This window comes from Salvelinus namaycush, chromosome 41, assembly GCF_016432855.1.
Source record: "Salvelinus namaycush isolate Seneca chromosome 41, SaNama_1.0, whole genome shotgun sequence".
Taxonomy (NCBI): Eukaryota; Metazoa; Chordata; class Actinopteri; order Salmoniformes; family Salmonidae; genus Salvelinus; species Salvelinus namaycush.
This window is the reverse complement of record NC_052347.1, coordinates 20,133,564-20,151,932: the sequence shown is the minus strand read 5'-3', so window position 1 is coordinate 20,151,932 and position 18,369 is coordinate 20,133,564. Positions and strand designations below refer to the sequence as shown.

The 18,369-nt window shown below is 42.4% G+C and overlaps 1 protein-coding gene across 1 annotated transcript; it reads left to right on the top strand.

The window, feature by feature from the left end:
• The first annotated feature begins 682 nt into the window (after positions 1-682).
• Positions 683-17,358, top strand: LOC120034092 (eukaryotic peptide chain release factor GTP-binding subunit ERF3A-like). The gene is made up of 14 exons (XM_038980522.1): positions 683-1,129; positions 3,105-3,149; positions 10,512-10,763; positions 11,150-11,183; positions 11,331-11,408; positions 11,528-11,708; positions 11,980-12,134; positions 12,433-12,573; positions 12,811-12,904; positions 13,229-13,309; positions 13,580-13,753; positions 13,882-13,971; positions 14,119-14,287; positions 16,531-17,358. The coding sequence occupies exons 1-14, from the start codon at positions 937-939 to the stop codon at positions 16,581-16,583; spliced, it is 1,740 nt and encodes a 579-aa protein (XP_038836450.1). The 5' UTR covers positions 683-936; the 3' UTR covers positions 16,584-17,358.
• Positions 17,359-18,369: the final 1,011 nt, after the last annotated feature.

The window sequence follows — 18,369 nt, the reverse complement described above, 5'->3', positions numbered from 1 at the left end:
AAATAACCAATGGAATCAGTATGGGGAATTAAAGAACCCAAATACACACTGCAATGCTCAAACTTTTTCCTCAATGTTATTAAGCCCTGCCTTCGTTGATGCACTGTTTTGTGCTGCTGGACATTTTGCTACAGTGTCTGATTTCTGATTTCCATCTATGAACAGTAACTCAGTAAACACGTTAATTGTTGCATGTTGCGTTTATTTCAATGGGAATGAAAATGAACTAAACTTGCATATGTTTACTTATGTGAAATGGACTGCAATGCCATTAGATACCCACTGTCTGTCAATAGAGAAGGCCTGTGGAAAGAACTCAACTCAGACAGGCCTATACAAAAATATCCAATGATAGTTTGTTTCAGATGCACTTCCTGGATTTTTGTGCGAGATGTTAATTTGAGGTAAAGAAATTGACGTTTAAACGGGATACGTGTGTAATGTAAATAATTATTTTCAGTGTTCAGACTGGCCTTTGAGCGTCTCGTGCAACGTTTGCCGAATCGGAACTAAAAAATGTTGAACCTGCAAGATGGGTCAGCAACGTTGACGTAAAACGTGTGCTTTCCGTGTGTATGGAAATGTAGTTTTCTCGCTTCCTCCATAACGTTCTACCGAATAACGGCGACACTTGCAATGCACAACATCTCCCAGTATGCAACTGGTTGTCGCTCCCATCGGTTGGGGAGAGTCAGCAGCACACGAGGACTTGCTGGGAGTGCTGAGTCGAATCTTGCTTTCGCGTATCCCTTTACCGAGAGAAACCGGCTATTTTATTGCAAGTAAATCGAACACATAGACAGAGAGGGGAAGTTTGATCAATTTTATCGGGTGATCTCAACAACGGGTTAATAATAGGGGCGGACACTAGCCAGTTCAGCAACTGCGTAACGCAAGTATTTATCCACAGTAGTGAACATCTAGCAAAGACCCACGATGGACCCGAGAGACGCTGCCCCTGATTCATGGGAACAAGAGGATGATGTTGAGGCCCCGGTTGACGGGAAACTCGATTCTGAATTCGCCGCCCTCAACGTGAATGCCAAACCGTTTGTCCCCAACATAAATGCCGTCGAATTTGTCCCGTCCTTCTTTCAGAAAGGCCCCTCGGAAGATCCTGATTCCGGTGGTAAGTTCGTGGTCGCAAACGTTTGCGTTTGGCTAGATGGTTAGCTAGCTTGTTTGCAAGTTAACTTAGTTTGCTAGCTAACAAGCTCCACAACACACATGCGTCTACACTTTAGAGACCGCGTAAAGTAGCTAGTTAACGTTGAAGGCGAGCATTAGTTACCAAATTAACGGTATTTAGTTAGGCTAGTTAGTTAGCAACTGAACGTTAGTTTGTTAGTTCACTGTAACGTTAGCTGTATTCGGTAGTTAATGGCTTGTTTGTAACTAATATTTTCGTTAGGGTTTAGTTAACTATAGTAACGTTATGTTTCTAACCACTACTTACTAGCTAGTTGCCGGTTAGCTAACTTAGCTTGCTTTTAGCCAACTGTCGCCGACAGTGTCTATAGTTACATACGTTAGCTAATATTAACCATATGTGAGGTTTTGGACATTCGAGGTTTTAGTTAACTAGGTAAAGTAGCAAACGTTATCATTTTACCAAATCTTAGTTACTGGCATAACTAAGTTTAACGTTAGTTAGCCTATCCTATGTCAGTCGTGTGACAATTGTGTACCTAACGTTGGTAAGACAAACGGTCCCACATTTTTTTTACTGTCTACGTGGGCAATGTAGTCAAAAATGGCTAGCTAAGACGTTCTTGGCCAATTGTGCTTTTGTTTTTGTCTATACCCTTCCCACAATGTAAGTTAGGATTTCAAGCTATGTACCCAACTAGCTACTGTAGATAGATAACTAGTAATTATTTGAAAGGGTACAACCTTGCCCCTTATAAATGGCAAGACATGACAACTTTAGGAACTGGTAACTAGTGTTGACATTATTGGTGTGACGTGGACGATCTTGCTTTACATACGGTCCATAAGTGGAAGACAAACTTGTGAACAAAGTGTCTCATTTGAGCAGACCAAGAAAGCAGAAATAACTAGTCAGAGCCATTCATAGATGTTTCTCTTTTACGTTTTGATGTAATGCAAATGAGCTGTGGCATGTTTTGGTCAGTTATGTCTTTTGCCAAATCCAATATGGAGGGGAATATGTAAGGTTCTTTGTCTTGAAACATAAATTACCATCCTTTCTAGAAAAGCTCTTAGGTTGTGGTGGTTATGCATTCTCTATTAGGCAATACTAACTTGTAAGTCATGAGGGGATTCAAATCGAGCTATTTTCCCAGTCTGATATTTTTGACCTACGGCCATTTTCTTATCCTTTAACCTCAGCTTACCTGTTAGCCTGTACAGGCGTGTTCGGCAGGTTTTCTGCTGTTGATGGACATCACCAATGTGTGTTTATACTAAAGATATTCAACCGCTCTTGAGGAAAATGGCAGCCCAGTAAAAGTATAGTAAACATCAAGCTGTTGGTGGGTTGTTGCATATAGATGGGTTAGCTGACAATGTCTCAAGTGGTTGACGCTTCAATGGGGCAGAAGTCGGATGTTGTGATTCTGGATGGCCAGATGGCTACCAACAATGACAAGAAACTGCCATGTGGGGAATTGTGACTACTGTCAGCCAGTTTCATCTTGTTCTTGAGACCATGTCTTGTGTTTAGGTGTTTTAACTGATTCCATGTTAACTGAAATTTGCTAGCTAACCAAGAACTGTAACAATGTATTTGAGATCACAGGTGCTGATTTTGCAAAAAAAATCGACGAAAGTTGAAGAAATATAGGTTGCATGTTGTCAACAATCTAAGCCAACCCGTATGTTTTGCCCCATAGTTGTGCAGGCTTTGGTTGTTGCTAAACAACCAACCTGTCTATAGTACATATTGCGAACCAGTTAACTGGGGGAACTGGTGTTGCAGTTTGTTGGCCTCATAAGAACTGTATTAGTTGTGACCATTGTGGTAGACTGGAAGAGCGCTGGTCGGTAGATTTCACACCAATCCCACCTTACGTTTTATTTGATGAAAAATGTCTGATGAAAGAAGCGTTCATGTGAATACGCTCTACCTCTTTTTTTTTTAGCGGACGTTGAACCAGTTGCCACCATGGAGGTCGCAGAAACTGCAGGTATGTATACGTGTGTGTTTTACACCTGTGGTCATTTTGCTCTGTTCAGCATTATCCATGAATAGCTTAGCTAGCCACACAATCTATGGGCCCAGCCTCTGGCCTCTAACAAAGTCCTCCGTAAATCCAGTCAACCCACTGTTGACTGGATTGACAACGTCCACCAAAGCAACTGTCACTGGTATGAATCACTAATTGATGTTTGTGGGCCTCAGTCTTCTCAATTAGCAGTCACAAAGTTCTGACATGTATCTAGTACAGCTTCTAGAGCACATGTTTTGTGCACATTCATTGTTGCCATGGAAGCATTCTGTATGTCAGCTATTTTTGACCGCTGTGTGTCCCTTCTAGTCTAATTATGTGTAGATGACCGCCAATTGACTAGCTAATGTCTTGTTACATTATATTTAGACAAGAACCCACCCTCTCTATTATAAGTACAAATTAAGGTGTGTTGTAATGCCAGTGAATTCTGTGAGGGTGCTGTACTGTGTCATAATAAACAGATTGATGCTGACTCGCTTTGGTGCAGACAAAGACCAAACTTGATGTCTGGTGTGGCAACTTAGTGCCTTATTCCATTGAGAGTGGCTGCAGTTCCTAATTTTCTGCGAAACAGAAGTTTTGGACTAAAGAGAGATTTATGCGCATGTGCAGGATCCGTTGCGTGCTTTCCCCTTCGAGTCCTTTGAGCTACTGCTCAGTGCTTGCTCACTCCGTGACTCCGCTGCCACTTGTTCGAAGAAACGCTGTTCTCTGTCTGTTGTAACAGTAATCAAAGCGAACATAACCACGACGCAACAGGCAATTTATTTTTCATGGGGGGGTTGTTAGGCAAGCTGTATGTACACAGCCTATCAACAAAGCAAGACTCAGACAGGCAGTCAATAGTACGGGTGTAACGGTACAAACATTCGTACTGAGCCGTTTGGTACAGGGACCTTGGTTCATTCCGCACTGTGAACCTGAATGAATACATAAATACTCAAATCAAAATGCTAGGCCTGCGCTGCGTTGTATGCCTCAAGTAAGTCAAAGTTGGAAAAAACATTTTGGGCTATCCCGTTAACAACTAGAGCTTATGCGCACATTGTAATCAAAACTCAAATCTTATTTGGCGCATTTCAATCTGTTCTTTTGTGAGGCGCAGCCGGGAACTAGTTCTGTACGATTGTGAGTGGTGTGTTTGAAAAACCAGGACGATTCTCCGTTGTTTAAATCTTCAGTTTGGAAACCTTTTTGTTTCCCAGAAGATTACAGCGGCAATGAACAGAGTATGTCGCCACTGATCAACAAAAATGCCTATACAACTGCCAATGCCTCAAACATGACACATTTAAGTCAACTTCACCCCAGTGGCGCAAGATGGAAATGCAAAACAATAACTGTCTCCCCTCTGCATTCAAGCAACCCTTTCCAGCTGATTCTGCCACAGAAATTACAAGAGCGATAGCTATGTTTTATAGCTGCAGATATTTGCGCCCATTCTCATTTGTTGAGAAGAATAGGGGGTTTCATCACCTCGTGAAAGTGCTCAAGCCACGTTATGAACTTTGCCCTCTCGCACCTGTTTCAGCAAAAAGAAGTTAGTCCCCCCTCTATGTAAGCAAGCTGAAGAGGAAATTGTCAATTAATTGACCAATGCACCCTGTGTTGCACTTACTACAGATGGCTGGACCACCAGGGCTACAGAGCTACTTCACTGTGACAGCCCATCACTTTACCCTGGAGTGGGAAATGAGAACTACTGTGCTACAGACGCGCCTCACTCGAGTCACACGTGCGCATATTTTTCTTTGTAAGAAAACATTATAGCATAGGCCTGCCTACACAATGTCTGAGTCATGTTTACATATTGATTTTACACACATTGCACTTTTATTTTATTGTTGTTGATGGGTAGTCGTGTGTTTATTTAAGAAAATTCAAAGTGTTTTTATTCCTTATTGTGCTCTCATCTGGTATTATGACTCATGATCATATATGGAATTGGTAACTGTTGGCATTTCATTTTCCGCTTTACCGAACCATGACCCCAAAACTGCCATACCCACCTACCTAACTGGGTTTGGTGAACCGTTACAACCCTTGTCAACAGCGATTTTTAATATGCAAACGTTGGCTATTGGGAGGCAGTGTTCTTTATCAGTAAATATGTCGGCATAAATCGAAAGATTTCATCACAAACGCTGATTGTTTTTGCGCCAATGCAAAGTGCAGACTACATCTTGCTTGTGCTATAGCAATATCTGTTACAACAGACAGAGCCTTCATATATACACTGCTCAAAAAAATAAAGGGAACACTAATATAACACATCCTAGATCTGAATGAATGAAATATTCTTATTAAATACTTTTTTCTTTACATAGTTGAATGTGCTGACAACAAAATCACACACAAATTATCAATGGAAATCAAATTTATCAACCCATGGAGGTCTGGATTTGGAGTCACACTCAAAATTAAAGTGGAAAATCACACTACAGGCTGATCCAACTTTGATGTAATGTCCTTAAAACAAGTCAAAATAAGGCTCAGTAGTGTGTGTGGCCTCCACGTGCCTGTATGACCTCCCTACAACGCCTGGGCATGCTCCTGATGAGGTGGCGGATGGTCTGAGGGATCTCCTCCCAGACCTGGACTAAAGCATCCGCAAACTCCTGGACAGTCTGTGGTGCAACGTGGCGTTGGTGGATGGAGCGAGACATGATGTCCCAGATGTGCTCAATTGGATTCAGGTCTGGGGAACGGGCGGGCCAGTCCATAGCATCAATGCCTTCCTCTTGCAGGAACTGCTGACACACTCCAGCCACATGAGGTCTTGCATTAGGGGGAACCCAGGGCCAACCGCACCAGCATATGGTCTCACAAGGGGTCTGAGGATCTCATCTCGGTACCTAATGGCAGTCAGGCTGCCTCTGGCGAGCACATGGAGGGCTGTGCGGCCACCCCCCCAAAGAAATGCCACCCCACACCATGACTGACCCACCGCCAAAACGGTCATGCTGGAGGATGTTGCAGGCAGCAGAACGTTCTCCACGGCGTCTCCAGACTCTGTCACGTCTGTCACATGTGCTCAGTGTGAACCTGCTTTCATCTGTGAAGAGCACAGGGTGCCAGTGGCGAATTTGCCAATCTTGGTGTTCTCTGGCAAATGCCAAACGTCCTGCACGGTGTTGGGCTGTAAGCACAACCCCCACCTGTGGACGTCGGGCCCTCATACCACCCTCATGGAGTCTGTTTCTGACCGTTTGAGCAGACACATGCACATTTGTGGCCTGCTGGAGGTCATTTTGCTGGGCTCTGGCAGTGCTCCTCCTTGCACAAAGGCGGGGGTAGCGGTCCTGCTGCTGGGTTGTTGCCCTCCTACGGCCTCCTCCACGTCTCCCGATGTACCGGCCTGTCTCCTGGTAGCGCCTCCATGCTCTGGACACTACGCTGTCAGACACAGCAAACCTTCTTGCCACAGCTCGCATTGATGTGCCATCCTGGATGAGCTGCACTACCTGAGCCACTTGTGTGGGTTGTAGACTCCGTCTCATGCTACCACTAGAGTGAAAGCACCGCCAGCATTCAAAAGTGACCAAAACATCAGCCAGGAAGCATAGGAACTGAGAAGTGGTCTGTGGTCACCACCTGCAGAACCACTCCTTTATTGGGGGTGTCTTGCTAATTGCCTATAATTTCCACCTGTTGTCTATTCCATTTGCACAACAGCATGTGAAATTTATTGTCAATCAGTGTTGCTTCCTAAGTGGACAGTTTGATTTCACAGAAGTGTGATTGACTTGGAGTTACATTGTGTTGTTTGAGTGTTCCCTTTATTTTTTTGAGCAGTGTATTTTTGGAATGTTCGTTTCAATCAGCTTTCCAGAACTGAGGCAGATAGACGGGCTACATGTCAATCAAATTGGTTGAGGGTTCAGTAAAGTGTGAGTGAAGCATAGTTTATTTCACTTTTGTATATTATCCACTTCACTTACTTTAGCAATGTTAACATATGTTTCCCATGCCAATAAAGCCCATTGAATTGAGTAAAGAGAGACTTGAACGTGCGCGTGTGTGAAATAACATGCGCAGAACATGATTCGGCTCATTTGTTTTGAGAAGTTAGCGGCGGGGCTGGAAACTCTGTATTTGTAGCCTCTGCCTATTCCATTTTCCACTTTACCCCAAAGTGTGCACTCAACCTCATGGTGAAGTATAATTAAAGTTTTACCGATGAAACGTCTGCATATACCAACCATTGGATCTCAATCAGTTTCGTGGGGATTTTCATTTAGATCTTGAGTTCTACAGTTTGGAAGTAGCCTGCAGTTGTCTAAAATGATGAACAGTAACCAGGTTTCCATCCATTCTTTTTATGCTAGTAAAGTACGTCGGATAAAAATGTAGTGACAGGCCTGATGGGAGTAAAAAATTTGGAACTTTCAAAATGTCGACAAAACTAACTACGCTAGACAATGTGGGATCTTTTTTTTGGTTTAAAACCTTTCTGCACTCCCCATCCCGGATCTGGGATTTTTGTCTTCAAAAACCCTGACTAGCATAGCCTAGCGCCAGAGGTAAATCATAAAATATAATTTCATGAAATCACAAGTGCAATATTGCAAAACACAGCTTAGCCTTTTGTTAATCCATCTGTCGTCTCAGATTTAGAAATTATGCTTTACAGCGAAAGCAATACTTGCATTTGTGTAAATGTATCGATCGCTCTACAAAACATTACGAACAGCTAGCGCCAGGTAACTCGGTAACAAAAACCAGCAAAGCAATCAAATTAATCGTTTACCTTTGATCTTCGGTTGGTTTCACTCACGAAACTCCCAGTTAGACAGCAAATGTTCCTTTTGTTCCATAAAGATATGTTTTATATCCAAATACCTCCGTTTGTTTGATGCGTCAAAATTATATCCATAATGTCCACATAAACATGTCAAACGTTGTTTTTGATCCAACTTCATTGTGTTTTTCACATCTATTCGATAATAAATCAACCGGGACAGTTGGCTTTTCACTAGGAGCGAGAGAAACAATGGCTACCTTTCACAATTGCGCAAAAATCACCCGGAGAGCCCCCACCTGTCCACTTACCCAATGTGCTCTTGCAGGCTCATCCTTCAAAATAAAGGCCTGAAACTACGTCTAAAGGCTGACACCTTAGGGAAGACATAGAAAAAGAGGTCTTATTGATGTGACTTCACATATGCGATAGGAAGGCATTGGAACACAGAGCTCTCAAAAAGAGTGCCACTTCCTGTTTGGAATTTTCTCAGGTTTTCGCCTGCAATATTAGTTCTGTTTAACTCACAGACAAAATTCTTACAGCTTTGGAAACTTCAGAGTGTTTTCTATCCTAATCTGAGTATTATATGCATATTCTAGTTTCGGGGGCTGAGAAATGGGCAGTTTAAAATGGGTATGCATTTTTTGCCAAAAGTTAAAATTGCGCCCCCTAGTTAGAAGTTAACTGAATTATATGAAATGTCTGTGGAAACACTTGTGTGCAAATATTGATATAATAACCATCAAACTTTGAGTCAGTCGATGACATGTTTGGTCCTCCCACTACGACTCGTTGTGAAGCATGCGGTTTAGGCCTATTAGGCTACAGATGAAATAAATTATGAACTTCACAGGGTGGTGAGCTTGATGCTCCTTTCCTATAAAGATTGAGGGTCTTATTCTGGTGACATGATGATCGATGCTTGGATGCCGTTTTGACAAATTTAAAATGATCTCGCTTTTTTTGTCTAAAAATAATAATATCAGGTAGGCTATATGTGCTCTTTAGTCAAAATCATGCAGATAGCGCTGTTGGCTAGAGCGCGCGTGCCAATTCCAGAGTTGGCACACGCTATATAACGCACATTTTTTTGTGTTGAGAAACCCATCAGTTGAAAATGTGAAGGAAACCCATTTAACTTGACCCGCAAAGGGTATTTTTATGTGCACTGTCATCACGCGCAGCCTTATATCTGCCTTATATCTTTGATGGAAACACATCTCTGGTGGGGAAATGCGCATGTTGGTTTTTATACAGATTTGAGAATGTTAGCGTGAACCTGTGGTCAATTGGATGGTAACTGAGCCAGTGAGTGAAGTTTAGAGCAGATGGTGTTAAGAAGCTGTAGCATAGCCTACCTCTGTGTTTAGTTTAAATCAAAGCACTTATTTTGAGTTTTGAACAAGAGTAACATGTAACATTATACATGTTATTATGTTGAAGACTATCTTTATGTGATCTAGCAGACATTGATTCAGCTTTGATCTAACTTTATTGATTGAGCACCATTCGTCTGAGTAGAGCAGAGACTGTGGGTAAAGTAGAGAATCCGACACATGTGCAGAAGCTTTGGAACCTTTCGCTGTTGGGAAGAGGGGTCCAGAATGATCCCCAGCCACTCCATTCCATTAGTCTGACTTTTCTGTGACTGGCAAAATGACTTCAGCCTTCCTTACTGTTGAGGTCTTACATAATTTACATTAGGCTAAAAGTTATGAATGTGCAGGATGGAAGAAAGGCTTGAAGTCCAGCCAAACAGGTCCGGGCCCAGGCAGCCTTGGAGCACTCACTGACCTCTAACCCATATTCTACTGCAAGTGTTTCCTGGTCCTGGGCAACCAAAGGGGTAGACATCTTAGTTTTCCCCCTAGCATTACATACCTGATTCTGCTAATCAACTAATTTAACCTTTGATTAAGTGGAATCGGGTGTGTAGTACTAAGTTAAATAAATGTGCACCGCTTTGGGTCCTCAGGACCAGGATTAAACACTACGGATTTCACTGTCTCATAGTTGGAATGATGAGCCATGCTCTCCGAGTGTCAGCATGGTCTGTCTTCACTACTACGGTCTTTAAAGCCTATAGGGTGCTGAATGGTTACACTATTTCAGGTGTTGAAAAATCAAAAGAAGGGAAATTGTATCAATCTTATTGGAACGAACTCTGACCTTAAGCTCTAATGTTCTGTAGATTTTGCTGTAAAATCTTGTCAAAACTGATGCCAGAAGTTTAGCTGTAGTAACCATTGACAAGCTTCGTAGAACAATACCCTCATGTCTAATTAATATGCTCTAACTGTACTGTATGAGTACTCTGCATCATTGCCAGCCTGTAGTGTAGCCCTAGTTGTTAGGTTTTCCCCTTTGAATATTACATCTTATGGCAAACTAATTACATAGATAAAATACATCTAAACTAAAACATTTGTAGAGAAACTTAATTGACCAAATTCTTAGCTACGGTGGAAGGCTTTTTCACATCAGACCTGAGACCAGAGGAATCTATTTTCAAACTTAAATCATGATTACTTATTCCACACCACTAATGCTCTGTTCGGTTTGTCCCTGGTCAGCCCCGGTGGAGAACGGCGACTCTGAAATGACCACAGAGGAGACATGGGACCTGAAAGGGGTGGAGCCCAATGATGAAGAACCAGGAGGAGGGCCTGGTGGCGACGGGGGACCAATAGTTGTTGAGGAGATTCTGGAGGAGGAAGTCCTAGAGGAGGAGGAAGAAGACTTGCCAATCATGCCTAAAGTGGTCACCCTCCCACCAGACGCGCCCAAGAAGGAACATGTGAACGTGGTGTTCATCGGGCATGTTGGTGAGTGGGGGCACATCTGCTTCTTTCTTCCTCTTTTTCATGGCAATTGCAGTGGTTTCACCTACTATCACTTAGGTGTGTGGGTCATCTCGGCGTTACTCTGTTATTTCTTGGGGTTTCATTTGATCCAATAAAACATGTTTATTGGCAGCCCTATATAACATCCATGGTGTATTGTTGTCACTGTCACACCTGGATTGCTGATTGGGGGGTCTGTCAAAGAAGCAAATCTAGGGGAAACGATGCTATTGCCTTAATAGGAAACAGTGGAAAACCAGGCAATGTTTTGTATTTATTTTTCATTTAATCAGCCCTGTTACAAGGCCAGACAGCACAGGCCATTTTTATCTGCTCTCACCACTTCCTGCTGTCTCATCTCTCCCCAGATGCTGGCAAGTCTACCATCGGAGGTCAAATCATGTGAGTATCTCTCTTTCTGTTGTGGTTATGATTCATTCAGTCCAATGGGGCTTAACACCTGTTGCATTTCTGACCACCCCTCCACTCTTTGCTCTTTCCCCCTCTTTCTTCATCACTCCCTCTGGTTATCCCCTTCCTCACTGGTAGGTATTTAACAGGCATGGTGGAGAAGAGAACTCTGGAGAAGTATGAAAGAGAAGCCAAGGAGAAGAACAGGGAAACCTGGTGAGTTACACTCTGCTTTTTACCAGGGTCTACTGCAAAAAGTATATGAAATGGCATGACTAAAGCCTGTCAGTATAACAAGGGTTTAACCCCCCCCCCCCCCTTCCTCTTTTTGCCAGGTACCTCTCCTGGGCTCTGGACACTAACCAGGAGGAGCGAGACAAGGGGAAGACTGTGGAGGTGGGCAGAGCGTACTTTGAAACTGAGAAAAAGCACTTTACCATCCTGGATGCGCCAGGCCACAAAAGCTTTGTGCCCAATATGATCGGAGGAGCGTCGCAAGCTGACCTGGCTGTGCTGGTGAGTCCATAGTGTCATGCTGTTTTTCAAGGTGTGTGTGTGTGGGGGGGGGGGCTGAAATAACTTGTGGCTGCAAATACCAAAATATCCAGTTGAGAGACAAAGATCTCTTGAAATGGTAAATATAAAGATGATAAAAATAACGATTTGAAATTAAGAAGGAACCATGATAAATATTTGTTTACTTGATCGTAAAATACATTGTTTTGAAATCTACACAGCAATGTCATGGTTCCTTGAATGATTTTCAATGTGTATTTCTCCTGCCTAGGTGATCTCAGCCAGGAAGGGAGAGTTTGAGACGGGCTTTGAGAAGGGTGGACAGACACGGGAGCACGCCATGTTGGCCAAAACGGCGGGGGTGAAGCATCTGATCATCCTCGTCAACAAAATGGACGACCCTACAGTGAACTGGAGCCTCGAGAGGTGCGCAGTTACCACTTAGAGCACAGAAATCACACCAGGCTACAGGGAACTGGTAGTCATGAGTGCTTGCTCCAGTTTCCATAAACATGATAACACCCATTACAGACAAGATGATATAGGGATGGTCAAAGCCTAGGGTGGAATCCATTGTTGATGTAGGGTCTTTGTAGAACCTTAACGGAAATCATGCATACATTGACATCATTTCAGGATTTGCTTGAGAGTTTAACATTTATTCTCATGCATCTGAAATCCAGCTCAACCCACAATTAATTTTTTGTTTAACCTGAAACCTTAGGTACGAAGAATGCAAGGAAAAACTAGTGCCATTTTTGAAGAAGGTTGGCTTCAACCCCAAGAAAGACATTCACTTCATGCCCTGCTCCGGCCTCACAGGAGCCAACCTCAAGGAGCCTGTTGAGTCGTGCACTTGGTATACGTGAGTATCACCAGCTTTTACACTGCTGTTCCTGGGCTGTGTTCACTAGGTACGAAACGGAAGAAAACAGTCCAAAATGGAGAGGTACTATCTGTTCTTGTCCAGTAAGAAACGCTTCTTCCTTCTCTGTTAACGAAGCCACACCAAAGGTACTATAACGTTCCAGTGTGAATGGATTGAATATTCTCCTGCCGCTACTGTCCTGACCTGTTTATCTCCTCTCTGTCTGTCTTCCAGGGGGTTACCATTCATTCCACATCTGGACAGTTTGCCAAACTTAAACAGAGTGAGCGACGGACCAGTCAGATTACCCATCGTAGACAAATACAAGGTGAAGACGACCACATTATGAAACCTTCATATTTTTATTCTATTGCCAGAAATATGGCAACGAACTCATTATATTTAAATGTTTATTTAGATATGGTTGTCCTTTACATGACAGTATTTTGATGGTCAACAACTGTAGTGAGCCATGTCATTCGTACGGCCCACATCAGCAGCTACACTGTACATGTAACATCCTATTTCCTGGTTTAAAAAAAGCCTATTAAACCACACTAGTTTTTAAGCCTCTCACACAACTGGAGAAGACCTTCTTCTGACTTGGGTTACTTAATCTGTCCTCTTTCTCCTGTTGTTCCCCACCCTATAGGACATGGGTACTGTCATCCTGGGGAAACTGGAGTCAGGGTCCATCAGTAAAGCACAGCAGCTTGTCATGATGCCAAACAGGGTAAGACATTCTCCAGCAGCCTGCCATGGAACATCCAACGCCCATCAGAGCATTAGAGCTATAGCTAATCCTAGCTAATGTGGTGGCAAGTATCTTAAGCCAGAGTTGTTTAGTCATAGGTCTTTTCTTCTCCTATTTTCCATTTCACTCTGTGCCACACGGTATCTCCCTCTGTTGTTGTTTTTTACCATAAAGGTGTTCGCTCCATCTCTTATTATGAAAGTGTGTTAATGGCTGCGTATCCCTTCCTCCTTCCATCCCTCCCTGTAGCACACAGTGGAGGTGTTGAGCCTGCTGAGTGATGACGTGGAGACAGACGATGCTTCTCCTGGAGAGAACCTGAAGCTGAGACTGAAGGGCATCGAGGAGGAGGAGATCCTGCCAGGCTTCATCCTCTGTAACGCTGAGAACCTCTGCCACTCTGGACGCACCTTTGACGCCCAGGTATGCCAGTCACCACAGATACTAAGGCGGTTGGAGTTGGACCGTAGTCCTGTCTGAATGTCGCCCTAATGGCAAACATATTGGATTTATTGGTGTTTGTTTTTACTCAGTGTTGTGTGTTCTCACAGATTGTCATCATTGAACACAAGTCCATTATCTGCCCTGGTTACAATGCTGTCCTCCACATCCACACCTGCATCGAAGAAGTGCAAATTACGGTAAAGATACTGTCATAATGCCATAACCTACAGAAGGAACCATCTTCATTTTGAATCTGCAATGTATTCCCTTTGATCTGCATCTGACAAATAGTGTTTTAAAGACATGCCAGTATAGTTATTGTGATGGTTCTGCTCCATATCTAGGCCTTAATCTGTCTGGTAGACAAGAAGTCGGGAGAGAAAAGTAAGACGCGACCGCGCTTTGTGAAACAGGACCAGGTGTGCATTGCCCGTCTGCGCACCGCCGGAACCATCTGCCTTGAAACCTTCAAAGACTTCCCCCAGATGGGACGGTTCACCCTACGGGATGAAGGTACGGGCCTCTGCCATCACTGGGACTGTTAGTAGGTGGCAGGTAGCCTAGCATTGAGCCAGTAAATGAAAGGTCTCTTGGTCGATTCCCCAAGCTGACTACTTGAAAAATGGCGATTTGCCCTTGAGCAAGGCACTTAACACTGATTACTTATGTAAGTCGCTCTGGATAAGAGCGTCTGTTGAATGATGAAAGTGTATATGTAAAATGTTAGTAGTCCCTAAATGGCCATGCTGGAAGGAACAATGGTTTAAATGTAGTCCAAACTGAAACTAAGGTTAAAGTAGGGCTGGGTGATATACTGTATTTTATGATATACCGGTATTGATGCAGGGATCAACCGGTTTGGGTTTTTACTTTACCTTCTATACCGGTATTTGAATGTTTGGTTTGTTAAATGTGATACGCCGTGTGTAAAGTCAATTTTTCTAGGTTACTTCGCTACTTGAGTCATCACTCCGCTCTTTTTCTCCGTGCCACTTTCCACACAGACCTAGCCACGCCCCCTGTCACTCAAGGAGCGCATTTAATGTTCCTCAACCAGGAGACACTTGCGTTGAGTCTGCATGGTCAATGCAGCACATGTAACAATGTTGATGACGACAATGCTGTTTTCACTTTGCTTCTTAATATAAATCCACTAGCGTTCTATACTGACACCATTAGTGTGTTTCTTACTTCAGCAAACGGCTAGTTTGTCTTTTCTTAGCAAGTTGCCCTAAATCTTGTGAGACGCTAATTGTTAGCCACTAATGCTAATAGCTAGCTAGCTAATAAATGTACTGAGTAAGAGCAAACGTAGCTAGCTAATACAGCCTGATAATACCAGTGATGATGTAGACCTAAATCAGCATGTTTGTGCAACAGTATCTTCTAAATCAAAGAGGAATATGCAAAACAAGAATATGTTAGATACATGAAGTAGTTAAGAGAAAACATGCAATGTAGCCAAAGATTATAGAGTTCCCTAGGAAACACGTATCAACACTTTAGTTCCTTCCCTGTCACAATAACTCCTCCCTGGTATTTTAATTCGTTGTCATCTCAAACCCTGTATTCAAAGTGCCCACTATTATATTCTAACTATAGAATTAGAATAGTCATATTTCCATGATTCAAACCGTTTTACTCTTAATTCGCAGGTTGTCACAATTGCAACATTTGGTTAAAAATAAGTCCTTGATTATTTTCCCATATCGTGCAGCCCTACATGGCAGTATGGAAATTCTCAATTGAGCAGTGGTGTAAAAATATTTTCAAGTACTACTTAAGTTTTTTTTGTTGACAATTTTACTTCACTACATTCCTAAAGAAAATAATGTACTTTTTACGCCATACATTTTCCCTGGCACGTAAAAGTACTCGTTACATTTTGAATGCTTAGCAGGACAGGACAATGGTCCAATTCACGCACTTGTCAAGAGAACATCCCTGGTCATGTACTGCCTCTGACCTGGAGGACTCACTAAACACAAATGCTTTGTTTGTAAATTATTGGTGATTGTTGGAGTGTGCCCCTGGCTATCCGTAAGCAAGAAAATGGTGCAGTCTGATTTGCTTAAAATAAGGAATTTTAAATTATTTTTACTTTTGATACTTAAGTACATTTTAGCAATTACATTTACTTTTTATACTTAAGTATATTTAAAACCAAATACTTTTACTCTAGTATTTTACTGGGTGATTTTCACTTGAGTAATTTTCTATTAACGTATCTTTACTTTTACTCAAGTTTGACAATTGGGTAATTTTTCCCACCACTGCAATTGAGTGCAGGAGATGCAGAAATGATAACGGCTAACATTTGTTTTGGTTGAATTGAACAGTATAAAACAATCAGAATGGGGAAAGATTCATTGAAATCACTTAGAATGTATGCGTTGCCACCCTAGGATCACTCACTACTCATAAAGCAAATGTACAAATTTGATTATTCAAAAACTAAACAGTCATACCGTCATTTTTTTATATTTTTATACCGTGATAGAATATTTTGGTCATATTGCCCAGCCCTAGATTAAAGTCTGTTTGTGGTTGAGTTGCATTCGTGGTGAAAAAGTACTGTTGGTTGGGGAGTGGGGTAGAGGGGATGGGACCCTAAAGAGGAGAAAGTCTGTTGGAGGGGGTCGGAGAGTGGAGGGGCTCCACTTATGACGTTTTGATTTAAATTTAAAACTATCCCGTTTGGACATGAGTAGACAGGGGCTTTGCTGTTAACCCACGTCTCTGTGTCCTCTCCCCAGGTAAGACCATTGCCATTGGTAAGGTGCTGAAGCTCGTTGCTGAGAGGGACTGAAGCGGTTGCATGGGAGTCCCCGGTCAGTCTGGCACCATGGTGGGGGTGAAGAGTGGGGTCAGGGGTCATTGATGGGAACACAGGCGGCGGTGACGGCAACTCTGCTCGCGGCCCTCTCTTCTCTCCTCCCTTTGACCTGTCGATGATCAGCTTAAAAAACTTATCTGAAAAAGAAACCTGTTTTTAAGCAAATGAAAAACGAGATCAAGTACACACGAGTCAGCTTTCTCATATTGAGAGCTCAGCTATGCCATTTTTGGGTTAGGCCCTGCCCCCAAACCCATTCCCTCACACCCCTACTCTGGTCAACTCATGACCATAAAACACAATTGTTTTCTCATCCAGTTTTTTTATTATTTTTTTCTTCCATCATTGAAAATGTAAAATGGCAGCAGTTATATCTGTAACCAGACGAGGACCAGGATTTGCTTGTAATACAGAAAAATATATTATTTACAAAAAAAGACATTTGAGAATTTAACAAGTTGAAACCAAAATGTTATCTTGGTTGTACAAAGGGTTGCATATATCCACTAACTTCCCAAAATTCACAATCAGGGGGGAATAGGCAGGGAATCCGGAATCCTCCAGCCAGGATTTCTGGAAAACCTGGGAATTTTGTGAATATTAATGGATTTTGCAACCCTAGTTGTACATGTCTCCCATTGCTTTTACCCACTTTTGGTTTCTCTTATATGGCGTTCTGGCGGTGTGCTTGAGCGCCTTCACGTGTTATTAAAGCAAACTACTATGACAATAAAATATAAAAATTGGAGAAGTGCTAGTTCTTTATTTGGGCTGTTTCACAGAAGTGTTTTAACATTAGAGGAAAAATATAATTAAGTTGACATGACATTTGTCATTTAATCTTTATCATGCATACCAAAAAAATTAATCTTTACCCTGTGAGAAAGATGGAATTTAGTAGAGCTGTTTCATGGCACAAGTGTGTTCAGGCAGTCCTTTTCAAAGCCTAAAATACTTCATTTCAACCCATACAGAATGTGCCCTACAGCTGGATACTTGCCTGTGTGTAATGATGACCAATTGTGTACCTTTTGTACTCTACTAAATTACATGACCAGCAGGTGGCGCCTTTTATCTCCTTTTCAAGTTTTACTCTATTGTATTAATCACAGATCAATTTGATAAATCAAACATGACTTGTATTTACGCTAACCTAATTATCCATACACAACTGACATCTGGACCCAATTAGAATGTCTATAATACTCTCCCATACCATAAATTACCCATTCTTCATAAGTATCATGTCCTTTTCAAACTTAAATTCTATAATTTTGTAGCATTCAAATGTACAGTATTCAATTGATTTTATTTGTAGAATTTGGCTATCAGGCCCCATCAAAAACAGTCATGATGGCATGCCCCTGCCATAGCCCTTCCATCTGCCATCTTAGAAAGAATAATGTACTGTTCCATTTTCCCATAATACATAGCCTAAAATGCCATATGGGGAGAATATACTGTATGTCAACAGGGCACAAACTGGAGCAAAGCAGAGATTGCGGGATAGGGAACTACAGGGTGGGGTCACTGTTCTGTGTGGGCGTGGCTTTGGCCATAGTAGTGGCTTTGGCCATAGTAGTGGTTTTGACAGTAGTCATCAGAGGAGCAGCCAGCCAGCCTCTGACCAACACTGGGCAAAGAGCGAGAGGCAACACAGGCGAAACGCCTAATGGTAAGTGGTTTTGAATTAAATTGGAGACTACAGGATTTGATTGAATGTAAAAATGGGATGGAATTTCTTTTTACATGTAGTTTT